This window comes from Palaemon carinicauda, chromosome 34, assembly GCF_036898095.1.
Source record: "Palaemon carinicauda isolate YSFRI2023 chromosome 34, ASM3689809v2, whole genome shotgun sequence".
NCBI classification, from domain to species: domain Eukaryota; kingdom Metazoa; phylum Arthropoda; class Malacostraca; order Decapoda; family Palaemonidae; genus Palaemon; species Palaemon carinicauda.
The window spans coordinates 13,681,787-13,694,265 of record NC_090758.1 but is presented as its reverse complement, the minus strand read 5'-3'; the positions used below and the strand labels follow the sequence as shown (position 1 = coordinate 13,694,265).

General features: G+C 37.4%; 1 protein-coding gene across 5 annotated transcripts in view; it reads right to left on the bottom strand.

Moving 5' to 3' along the window:
• Nucleotides 1-12,479, bottom strand: part of LOC137627080 (mediator of RNA polymerase II transcription subunit 25-like) — a 121,937-nt gene that overhangs the window by 57,552 nt on the left and 51,906 nt on the right. For 4 of the 5 annotated variants that reach the window (XM_068358071.1, XM_068358074.1, XM_068358072.1 and 1 more), the window contains exons 7-10: nucleotides 7,688-7,757; nucleotides 6,526-6,579; nucleotides 4,071-4,172; nucleotides 1,669-1,900 (exon numbers count right to left, since the gene is read on the bottom strand). In XM_068358071.1, the coding sequence (XP_068214172.1) occupies nucleotides 1,669-1,900; nucleotides 4,071-4,172; nucleotides 6,526-6,579; nucleotides 7,688-7,757 (458 nt within the window). The remainder of the gene's footprint in view (nucleotides 1-1,668; nucleotides 1,901-4,070; nucleotides 4,173-6,525; nucleotides 6,580-7,687; nucleotides 7,758-12,479) is intronic. The other variant, XM_068358075.1, reaches the window with a different exon arrangement.

Genomic DNA, 12,479 nt, shown 5'->3' with positions numbered 1-12,479 from the left:
GTCGCCTTGGATGACCGCGGAGGTAGCAGCAGTAGGGAATTCAGCGTTATGAAGCTTCATCTGTGGTGGATAATGGGAGAGGGTGGGCCATGGTACCCTACCAGTACCTGCCGAACTCGGTTGAGTCCCTTGTCAGGCTGGAAGGAACGTAGAGAGGAGAGGTCCCCTTTTTTTCATTTGTTTGATGTTGGCTACCCCCCAAAATTGGGGGAAGTGCCTTGGTATATGTATGCATGTTGTTCAAAATCCTCTATCTATATTCTAATGCCTTATTTACAGCAACAGAAAACAGTTAATAAAGTGTAGGTTTCAAGATTAAAAAGGCGTACCTCCTTTCGTTGATTACACACACGTTGCTTTAGATGCAGATGAAGAGGTTATTTTTGGGAGGTTATTTTTGGGACACATTCCATGATTGCTTTCGCCGGGACACTAGCTGTTACTATTGCCTTTTGCTTGAGCAAATTTCTTATTGACATTAGAACAACTGATGTGTCAAATGCCTTAGACCACGGTCGAAATATACCTCGACTAAGTGAAACGTTACTTCATTTGTTACCTATTCTAAACTTTTATGTTTAAAAGGTAATTATAATAATTAATAATTAAGGCAAGGAGTTATTCAACAGCTACTGATTTCTATTTTCAATTAGATGCCAAATCCATCATAAACTTTGAGATATCAATCTTTATTCATATCTTTAAGATATTTCCTCACCAAACATATATTCCAGTCTATCTCTCTCTCTCTCTCTCTCTCTGCAACTTCAAAATTTCAAACTTGTAGGGAATGATTTTATGTTGAACAGGCTGACGTAAATTTTCTTTTATAGTTTATCTATTAAAGATTGATTTTAATGTTGTTGCTATTTCTAAAGGTGTTATTCTAATTGCTTATTACTTCTCTCGTAGATTCTTTTAAACATTCAGAGATACAAACACAGATCCAATGGAAATCATAAATTTAAGATACAGTATTGTACCAAAAGTTCATAATGAAATACTGTAAAAAAATATATTATGTAATTTAATGCAGTAAGCAAGACAACATTTGTAATATAAAACTGGACTTTTTGTTGACTTATGCAGCTGAAAATCATAGGCATGATTTTCAGAGGGCCTTCTATTCAATATCTTTGGAAACAAGAGGAGCACTCAGTAGAGTGCAGACCTACGCCGTAGCAGCTTATTTCTCGACCTTGACCTTTGACCTTAACATGTATTAATTGGCGTGCATTTTCACACACTCAAATATGAACCAAGTTTGAAGTCTCTGTGACGACGACGTCCAAACTTATGGCTGATTACGTGAATTGGACACTGACTGAATGTGACCTTGACCTTCCGAAATCTATTCATTTCCAGCTTTTTAAATAACAGTTAATCCCTGCAAGTTTCATTACTCTACAATTAAAATTATGGGCGGGAAGCTGTTCACTAACAAACACAAACAAGAGTGAAAACATAACCTCCTTCCAACTTCATTGACGGAGGTAATGATACCAAAGACTAGGACCTAAATCAATGTCTTGAAATGATACCTCCTTCCGCTGACTGACCTCCCAGCCTTCATTCCATAAACCCATCCCTGAACTGGCAACTAAAATATTTATAAAGATACAATATAAAAAACTAGCAACCGATTTAACAACATCAAAGATAACTTACACCTCGGGTTCTCCGTTCACGTTGAGGGACGTCATCTTGCAAGTGACTTGGTGAACGACTCTGCTGTTGTTGTCATTCTTCTTCTCTTGCCACTCGAGCGTCCCCTGCCACACCACGGTCCGCTGGTTCGTCATGTTCATACCCTGGCCGGGGCATGGCGCACCGGTCATGCTTGGACCGGGCATAGGCTGCTGTTGCTGGATGGTAGGAAGGCCATTGGAGATATCCACATCTGAAAGCGAGAGGAGAAATTAAGACACATTTTCTCATGCTATTGAGACATCGGCCGATGCAGGTATCTAGTATGCAACAAAAAAAATTCTTGTTTAGGGTCACGTCACGTCAGATTACTTGTTGGCTAAATACCAAAACTATGCTGCTTGCAAATCGCACGGCATCGCACAGCGAGAAAAATTGTGCATCCTGGAAACCTAATCAGCACTAGCATGTTATTTGCGTGGGACACCTCCCTCCAAGTTGCACTGCCAAATAAAAAGTGAAAAGAGGTTGGACAGGATAACAGAAAAAAAGAATAAGGAAGAAGGTTAATTAGAAAGCTAAAAAGCAGTAGGATATAAGGGCTGAAGATTCGATAAATTTACTCTGACCATTTTAGTCTGAAGAATTGGATACGTGAATTTGGGATGCGAGACACTGGGATACCACTCACCATAGTAGAGGCTGGACATTGAAAGTCTGATAAGCAAATGCAGCGGAAAGGACGTTGCAAAGACTAATGCCTCACTACAGTACAATTGATCTTAGGTGAACAATTTCAAATTTCCATTCAATAATGTTAAACTGTACTCTAGTTATGTCCAGAGATTGCTAGACATGTAGACCTCTCCAATGACATATATTTTCCAATGAAATACGTCCTAACCTGCACTGCAAAGATATTGTATAACGGGAGATGAAATTAATCACTTGGACGATGCTGAACAAGGGCTGTGATGTCAAATGTTTTGAGGATCAGTATTGTTTTATTGATGCTTTTTGATTCCTTTAAATAATAGCAACATTAATGTGTCCCAACGAAGAGGAGAGAGTAAAAAATTTCTTCTACGTAGTTAGGATAATTTTTAATGGTCAGTATTCATTGTCGGAATACATTTTCATATGCTGATCTTTAAGGATTTCTCTGGTAGCAGTTTTTTTTTTTTTAAATACTTACCATTAAGACCATGAAAAAGCAGACAGACAAACACAATAACAGTGGCAAACAAGTGGTTATGCATAATCATGAAATATATATTGTATTTTACGCAAATTATTATTATTATTATTATTATGCCTACACTTAAGGACACAAAGGGCTTCAGTTAGATTTCAGCAGTTGTCTCTATCTTGAGCTTTTAATCCAATACTTCTCCATTCACCATCTCCTACTTCATGATTCATAGTTCCCTGCCATATAGGCCTGGATCTTCCAACTCTTCTAATGCCTTGTGGAGCCCAGTTAAAAGTTTAATATTACTACTACTACTACTACTACTAATAATAATAATAATAAAAATAATAGCAAGCTGTTGGTAGTAGATCCAAGCAGGGATAAGTATGTAGATGTACAGTAATCTAAAGATGATTTATAGTACAGGTGAAGATCCTCAACTCGCAAGCATTCGGAGATCTAAACACAAATCCAGCTGAAATTTCAGATATTGTATCAGAAGTACTGAAATAAAACAATATTATATCATTTAATGCAAGACCAGAAAACTTATGTTAAGTGAGTATCCTTCCTTACTTGTCTATCCATAGGTTTTCTGGTCCTTAAAGTCGTCTTACTGGGTCTACCCGGCTTTGGCAAAGGGGCAGGAACGCAAGCCTCCCCAGATTCATGATAGCACTTGATCAAGTGCTGCACTGTTTGCGGCTTCACACCAGTGAGACTAGATATTTCTGGTAATTTATGGTTTGTTTTGAACAATATGACTACTTGAATGCATTTTTTTTAGACATGGTCTGTTTAGGCATGGTAAAGGGTATATATAAGGCACAACTGGAGGGTAACACGAACCCAAAAGGGGACAAAAAGCGGGACACAAAAATAACAATTCCGGTCGCCACAAAGAACCAAGTGCAACTGAGGTAAACAAAGCATATGCTAAAGTCTCCCCAATAGTTGACACTACGTCCAGAGAAAACGTCGGCTCGTTACACTCTTTTTAGGGGGGACTTGTGAGGATCCAAGACTTTTTGAAAAAAGGTTAGGGAGTCAATTCATTCCACGCATACTGTATAAGTGAAAGCGAGTATGTTACAATTTAAATTCAAATAGAATTTCTTTGACTTACAAGGAGCATTTTGGATATGAAAAGGGACAGCTATACTTGATAACATAATTGCCGACTGACAAAAGCCATCGGCATTAAATCCAAAAGATCGACAGAAATACTCACTTGGAATACCTGACTGGTTGGGATTAACGATCATGACCGGCCGTCCGGTGCCCGGCCCTGACCACGTAGAAGCAACTGCAGTGTTTCCAGGCACCCCAGTGTCTGAAAAGTTGTAAATTGTCAGATTCAGCGACAAACTAATGAATGAATAATGGGTTGACAAAAAATGTAACATTTCGCAAGTCTTACGTTCCGTAAATGTAACATTTTGCAAGTCTTACGTTCCGTAAATGTAACATTTCACAAGTCTTACATTCCGTAAATGTAACATTTCGCAAGTCTTACATTCCGTAAATGTAAGATTTCACAAGTTTTACATTCCGTAAATGAAACATTTCGCAAGTCTTACATTCCGTAAATGTAACATTTCGCAAAGTCTTACATTCCGTAAATGTAACATTTCACAAGTCTTATATTCCGTAAATGTCAGCTTCTTATTTTTCTTATATATCACAACATTATGTATTTTCAAGACGCTTCATATTTTATACTTCCATAATTACAAATCTCTTACTTCACTATGCTACCTAAAATAGAACACATCTAGTTCGTTGAATAAACACAAGAGAAAATACCTATAAGCACCTTACTCCTTACAAAAGTCATAAACAGCATATATTTCTTTTCTAGAATCTTGGATATATAGAGCTAAAAATTTCTTTATCTGGCTGTCTCGCTGCAATTGACAAATAGACACATTTAGATGGATACTTAGCGCACAAGGGAAAAGTAACGGATTTTGACGTAGGAAAAATCTATTTTTAGGTGAGATAGCCAATTACCGTCAGTTATCACAGGGTTCTAACCCCCCAGAACGACTATCCTAAGATATCGTGTATAATCAGGGACGTATCCGTAGATAACTGTAGATACCTGCACCCCTAAAAGACTTAACCCAGTCTAGGAATCTAAGGAGGAGGATAGGTGAGGAGCTGTTACATATCCTCTCCCTTCATAGTAATGATCGTAATGTTTGAAATAAACATATCTAAAAACAATTTGATACTGAAATATATATCCTAAATTTCCAAAAGGATTTTGAAATCAAAGTGAAGGAACAATCTAGGGGTAAACTTATTTATGAAAGGTCTTTATAAAAAAATGTATTTGATACAAACTGCTAAACATTTCATCAAACGAGACATGCAGAATTTGTCTTCAAACTTCCATGTTTTTCCTTCCTGAAAACTTAACAATAAAAATAATTAAAAACTATCAAAGCTGGAAATGGATACATTTTGATGTACCGACCCTCTTCATCGACAATAAGAAATGAACAGCTAGAGAACTACAGAGTTTGAACAATTTGAAATCATAATTTTATGAACTATCGATGTATTGTGTAGTCACAAGGAGCGCCTACTCTCTCAGTGAGAGATGACTACAGGTGCATCAATTGTGGCGTATACTAAACACATAAGAATAAATACTGTACTATAATAAAGACTAAGCATTCTTATATTAATCATAAGAGCTACAACCCTCTCCTCTGCACTTCCCTCTCTGTCTGAAGCTTAGATACAGTCACAAATTCACTACCCCACATTTGCATGATTAGGTTCCGCACACATACTAGCAAATGTTTAAAATCCGTGAATAATATCTAAAGCCTCTATTTCTTTCTTATAACTTGAAAAAACTTATTATTCGTAGGTACATAACACACAATATAAGAAAGTATTTAAATTTATATAATACAAAATACAGTAAAGATCTCGTGAGAAAAGACAAAAACCCACTATAGTATTACAAAAGGGCTTAAAAATACACTTATATAATAGCTTCTTCCTCGACCTTTTCTTCCCAGTTACATAAATGATTGAGCTGTGCTAATACATTCGGTCTTGAATAACTCGATGCTTTCAAATGTCTATAATTAAGGGGTATTCACAATTATATGAGTGAATGAACCTGAACTTGAAAGACCAATGAACACAGAGATACAAAAGACAAAATAATACACAGCTAACAAAGTTATCTGAAAACGGGAGTAAATTATCAAGCCTTTCGGTCTTTCCTATTTGGTGTTAAATACCTTTCCTGTATTAAGTTTTATCTAACTATGAATATTGCTAACTTTGTCTTTTTTTAAAGTCTGGATTACAATTTTTTCAAGTCATATAATGAAAAAAGAAGGAGAATCAGGTCAGACTGATACTGATACAGTAGTGAACTGCCAAGGCCTTTTTTTGCATTTGTCTTAATAAAACCGCGAATATCAAAAGGTATTACATTATAGATTTCCTTAAATAATTAATTTAGCAAAAGTTAGGGTTCGATTGCACTCAATGCTTACGAGTTTCAGTCCAATAGATAATAAATAAATATCATCCACACATCTGGTGTTTATAAATAGTTCCTCCTTTATAATTCTATATAAGGAATTACCCTACATTAATTAGATGGGTAAATAAAATGGGACTCTTGAGTGTAAAAGAAATCAACGTATACGTACCATTAGGCCAACGGGCGTTGTTCGGGCCGACAACAGTTGGAGGTCTCAGCCTCCCTGTAAAAATAGAAATTAGTAGTCATAAGTTGTAGCCTAGTAGTAGTAGTAGTAGTAGTAGTAGTAGTAGTAGTAGTAGTAGTAGTAGTAGTAGTAGTAGTAACAGAACACTACAGGATTTGCAATGCTTGCTTACCAGAATGCATGAAATATCACAGAAGGTTGGGCTGAAGATGAATATAAGAAAGACAGAGATGATGAGAACAGAGTATGCTATGGGAGATGAAATATCATTGGAAGGAGAAAGGATTAATGAGGTAGAATCATTAAAGTATTTAGGAACTATGATCTATAATAAAGGGTCTTTAGAATTAGAGTTTAATGAAAGATTGAAAAAAGCAAATCAGACAATGGCTAGGTTAAGTAAAATTTGGAAATCAAATCACCAGAAATTACATATAAAAACCAGATTATATAACAGTTTAGTGAGATCGGTGTTACTCTATGGACGTGAGTCATGGTATGACAATGAAACAATCTCCAATAGATTTAATAGATTTGACTCCACAAGGAACTAAAAGAGTTGGAAGACCAAGGCCTACATGGCTGAGGACTATGAAGCGTGAAGTAGATGATGAAATGAGAAGGATTGAGTTAAAAGCTCGAGATAGAGATGACTGACGAAATCTAACCGAGGCCCTTTGCATCAATAGGCATAGGAGGAGATGATGATGATGATGATTAGTAGTAGTAGTAGTAGTAGTAGTAGTAATAAAAATAATAATCATAAAATGCCTTAAAAACAGCTATGAAGAATATATGTAACTTTAGACAAAAAATATCCATAAAAAATGCCAGGAGCCACTAATACTGTACATTATAAAGTTACTGTAATACCCATCTAAAGCAAGGAATGTCTGCAATACACAGGCTACAGAGTGACCCCTGATTACTTAGTTATGCCTTACTTTCATAAAAACAGCAGCAGAAAGCAATGTCTCTCTTAGTTGTAGTAATAAATTACAGTATGTCACCTACTTAGAGCAGTATTATGATGAGAAAATACAATTTTATTCAGAATTATTGTTACATTTGAGTGCAGTACTTTTAACTTGACATTCTATGTCCTTCCCTCCTTTAGTATTCTCAAAATGTAGAGACCACTTACCGATCTGAGGCTGCGGATTGATCGAGGGAGCATTCTGCTGTTGATTGACCATCGTGACAGGACGCACCATCTGCAAACACAGTCAAAATTAGATGAAGACTATTCTATTCCATCTACCGTGGCTCTTCCCCCAAATTTTGGGAGGTAGCCGACATCAAAAAAGAAAAAAAAAGGGGGGTATTTTTTCCCTCACCATTTCTCTTTGCCTGATGGAACTCAGCCGAGTTTGGGTGGTACTGCTAAAGAAAATGATCAAAACAAAACCATGTTAATAATAAAGAGGCACTCTGTAGAAAGCATGCCTTTAAAGGTTTTAAAGGCCACTCATGAATGGCAGGGGCAAGGGACAGTGACATTGCCCTATCGAGTAGGACAATGCCCTGGAGACTGACCATATACACATATGATCAGCACCAAAGCCTCTTCTCCACTCAAGCTAGGATCAAGGAGGCCCAGGCAATGGCTGCTAATGACTCAGCAGATAGACATATAGGCTTCCCCAAATCCCCCATCCTTAGCTTACAAGGATGGTAAGGTTGCAGCAACCAAAGAAACTAACGAGTTTGAGAGGGACTCAAACCCCAGTCTGGCGTTCACCAGTCAGGGACGTTACCACATTGGCCACAACAACCCCTAAGCGTGCTTTTACTTCGATTTATCTTCTTCAAAATCTAATAGATTTGTTCTTGGGTCTTACCCCACATATCCACCAAGTTTCGTTGAAATTGGTCCAGTATTTTGCGTAACGTACACAAATAGAAAATAAGCTACTAAAATATTTGCCATTTACTTAAAATTGCGATTATTTTCAAAGTACTGCTGTGTACTTGTACTGCACTATTTTCAAAGTACTGCTGTGTACTTGTACTGCACTTTCATGTACTTCATCCAGAATGTTACAGATTCATTTTTGGGTTATATCCAACATGGCTATCCAGTTTGGTTGAAATTGGTACAGTAGCTTTAGTGTAAAGTTGCTCACAAATAAACTAACAAACTAAATTGTTATGCCCATGATACAGCTGGTACGTCATTATCTCTTTAAATCTTATGCTGAGTTCTGTAATTCTCACCTCACCCATTCTTTCCCTAATTCATTGCGATCTTCCGCCTCAGGTGATGTGCATACACAGCATTCCTTGGCTCATTTTACCAGGGGTTAATTATGAAGGTCAAGATGTGCATACATAGCATTCCTTGGCTCATTTTACCAGGGGTTAATTATGAAGGTCAAGATGTGCATACATAGCATTCCTTGGCTCATTTTACCAGGGGTTAATTATGAAGGTCAAAATTTCTAGCAACTATAAGTTACAGCAGTTGACAGGCAGGTGAGAAAGAGATGCAAAAGTGTGAAACTACGTAAGCGGAACAGTGACTAGTTTGATGTGGAAGTTGATCTGAGGGCTACAGAACATCTTAACGGGTGGAGCGATGCAGAACAGACGTAAAGGAATTAAAACAAAAGATTGGATTTGCTCGACATTCAATTATGTATGTGAAACGCAGTCGGAGCTTATAACTACACTAAAGGTTTGGCATAATGATCAGAAGAAGATTCTATGATGCATATATTGGTTTCTGAATAGATTCTATAAATCAAAAACCATTCTTTATTTCCTTATTTTCTTTCCTCACTGGGATATTTTCCATGTTGGAGCCCTTGGGCTTATAGCTGCCCACTTTTCCGACTAGGATTGCAGCTTAGCTATTAATAATAATAATAATAATAATAATAATAATAATAATAATGATAATAATAATAATCCACGGCTTATGTGGATTTAAACCGACAGGTTACTGGTATCCTAATTGACTAAAGGTATAAAAAGGTCGTTGGTACTCTCATCCTGCAGGACCTTCTGACAGATGGAGCTGCTTCCTATGATAAATTTCAACCTCCCAAAACCTTCATGAATAACTTCATGTATCAAAAGTTCATTATGGAAGTGTAATAAGTCAATATTATATAACCTAAAGCAGCAGCAAGATGACATTTCCAAAATGAAACGACTATTTGTTGACTTTTGCAGCTAACATTCGTAGGCACGCTAGTTAGGTGATGCCTACCCCAGGCCAGAATTTAACAAAATTCGACTTACAAACAGCTTCTTGGAACCTATTAGGTTCGTAAGCTGAGGACATTCTGTACCTAAAATGATTTGACTCCATGAAGATCAAATCAATTCTTCTGTTGCCTAAAAGGAGTGAAGAGAATCCTCTCAAGTTCTTCGAGGGTCAAGACTTCTCTTGCCCCGGCCAGATTGAGCACAACGCATGAAAGGTCATATCAGGGGAGAGGCACCTTGATTATCTTCCCGACTGACAGGCAGTCTGGCTGTGGAAGTTGTTATTCAGAACCATCCTAAGTAAATCTTCTAAATAAAGCCTCTAATAAGCAAAAGATCTTTAGGGATTTTGGAGTTCTGTGAACACTATAAGGCAATGCAGCTTGACCCTTCTGAGACCAATGACTATATTATGTTTTCCCCCATACAAATCTGGGTTGTGGTGGCCTATTGGAAACATCCCTACTTGACAATCCGCTGGACCAGGATTTGAGACCTGCTCAAGTTTGATAGCTTCTTGTAGTGTCTGCTACCTCACCATTTTTGTGAGCTGAGGAAGGGGGGTTCGGGGGAGCCTATAGGTCTACCTGCTGAGTCATTGGTAACCATTGCCTGGTCCTCGCTGGTTCTAGCTTGAAAAGGGGCTTAGGCACTGATAATATGTATATATGGAGAGTCTCTAGAGCACTGTCCTGCTAACTAGGGCAATGTCACTGTCCCTTGTCTCTGCCATTCATGAGAGACCTTTAAACTTTTATACTGTTTCGACCTTGCTTGCCTTTGCCCACACAAAATTTCTAATGCTAGGCAACAAAAGCTTGGATTATGTGCTGCCCATTCCTGAAGTCTTTCTGGCCGAGAGCAGAGCAAATCTTTGGAAAACTGCTTTCAACTCGAGGAAGTTGAGTTGTCGCCCTATCCTGTGACTTCAAAGTCTCTATCGCCTGACAATCAAGTGCTCATCCCAACCTTAACTCAACATGTCCTTAGGAACCAGTATTCCCAAGGAGAAAAGGTTTAGGATACTTACTAATGGGTGACTATGAAACAGCTGCCATAGAAGAGTTTTCTTATTATTATACACTAAGTTGCAGCTCTAATTTGAAAACCAAAATGATAAAATATAGATGACTTTCAAAATAAAGATAAAATATAAGTTAAAGACAAATGAAAGGCAACCTCTTGATAAACAAACTGGAATCCTTGGCTTCCCTATTAAACAAGCCCATGACATCGTTTGATAATAAAACAAAAGAAGAAAACTGACAGAAAAGTGTACTTGAGTGTACCATCAAGCGAGAGGACTCATCTTAACTAACAGGTCTATTTTACCCACACCGTCTGGGAAAATAGCACTGAACAGTTACAGTACATAATCACTTCAGAGCGTATGCAAGGTGCACTGAAATATGCTTTAGTGTCACAATTTGTGTGAGTAAAGGGTAGAAAGCTTTTGATTCTGTCAAAACTTTAGCAGTAATGAAAGCCCTTTGGATAAGGAACAGATGAATCTTATGTTAGAACAGAGAAGTACATCAATCCTAAATCTACATACAGTAAGAAAATTCCAGTTGGGAAAAGAGTTAGACAGGGTATATGCCAGACTTTTCAACAGTAAGGAAATTCCAGTTGGGAAAAAAGAGTTAGACAGGGTATATGCCAGACTTTTCAACAGCAAGGAAACTCCAGTTGGGAAAAGAGTTAGACCGGGTATATGCCAGACTTTTCAACAGTAAGGAAATTCCAGTTGGGAAAAGAGTTAGACAGGGTATATGCCAGACTTTTCAACAGTAAGGAAATTCCAGTTGGGAAAAGAGTTAGACAGGGTATATGCCAGACTTTTCAACAGTAAGGAAATTCCAGTTGGGAAAAGAGTTAGACAGGGTATATGCCAGACTTTTCAATATTAAATGTAGGTAAAGAAAAGATTCAACCTTATTGAAAGATCCAAAATCAAACTTGTCTATCCAGTCTGAATATTATATTTACCTGATGGAAGTAACTAACTCCAACTGGACATTGCAGAGATGTTTCAAAAAAGAGTGCGCAATGCTTTCTGTGGAAGATAGCTTGATACAGTATACTTGGTCATTGTTTTAGTCCCACCAGACAGTAAATTCCTTGTCTTCATATCACACTTCTCAAACAAAGATCCAACTTCAAACTCGTCCGACCATCCTTTAGTTCCTCTTCATTAAAATTTTCAGTTCTCATCCAGATATAAATAATTTAGGGGGACCTCTAAACCTGCCATGACCATCGGAGTGTCACACTGATATTCCGGTCACCAAAAAACAGGACTTCCCAAGGAAGGCATGAAAACAGACTTGCAACAACCACAAGATGGCATCGAAGATACCTTTTCTATTCAAGAAACGGCGGTATTTTATCTTTATTGTAAACTTTCAATTCGGATTTTCAAATATATTCCAAGCATTTACCAGGAGTGCCGAAACACACCCAGTTCGTAATCATGTACCTCTTTAGATGTAAATATTTCATTCTACGATTCTGCTGGCAAGGAGTGGCTTTAATATTTCTGTGTAAATAAACAAGTTGGTACCAGCCAGTATTTCTGTCTAAACGCTGACCAGCAAAAAGTATTAATATATGTAAAAGGAGTGATAAAATTAAACTATTAAAAATGATTAGCTATAAAGAGGATAGAGGTGAGAGGCAAAAGAATGTGCTAGAAATAGGAATGGATGACGAGCAATTGTGAC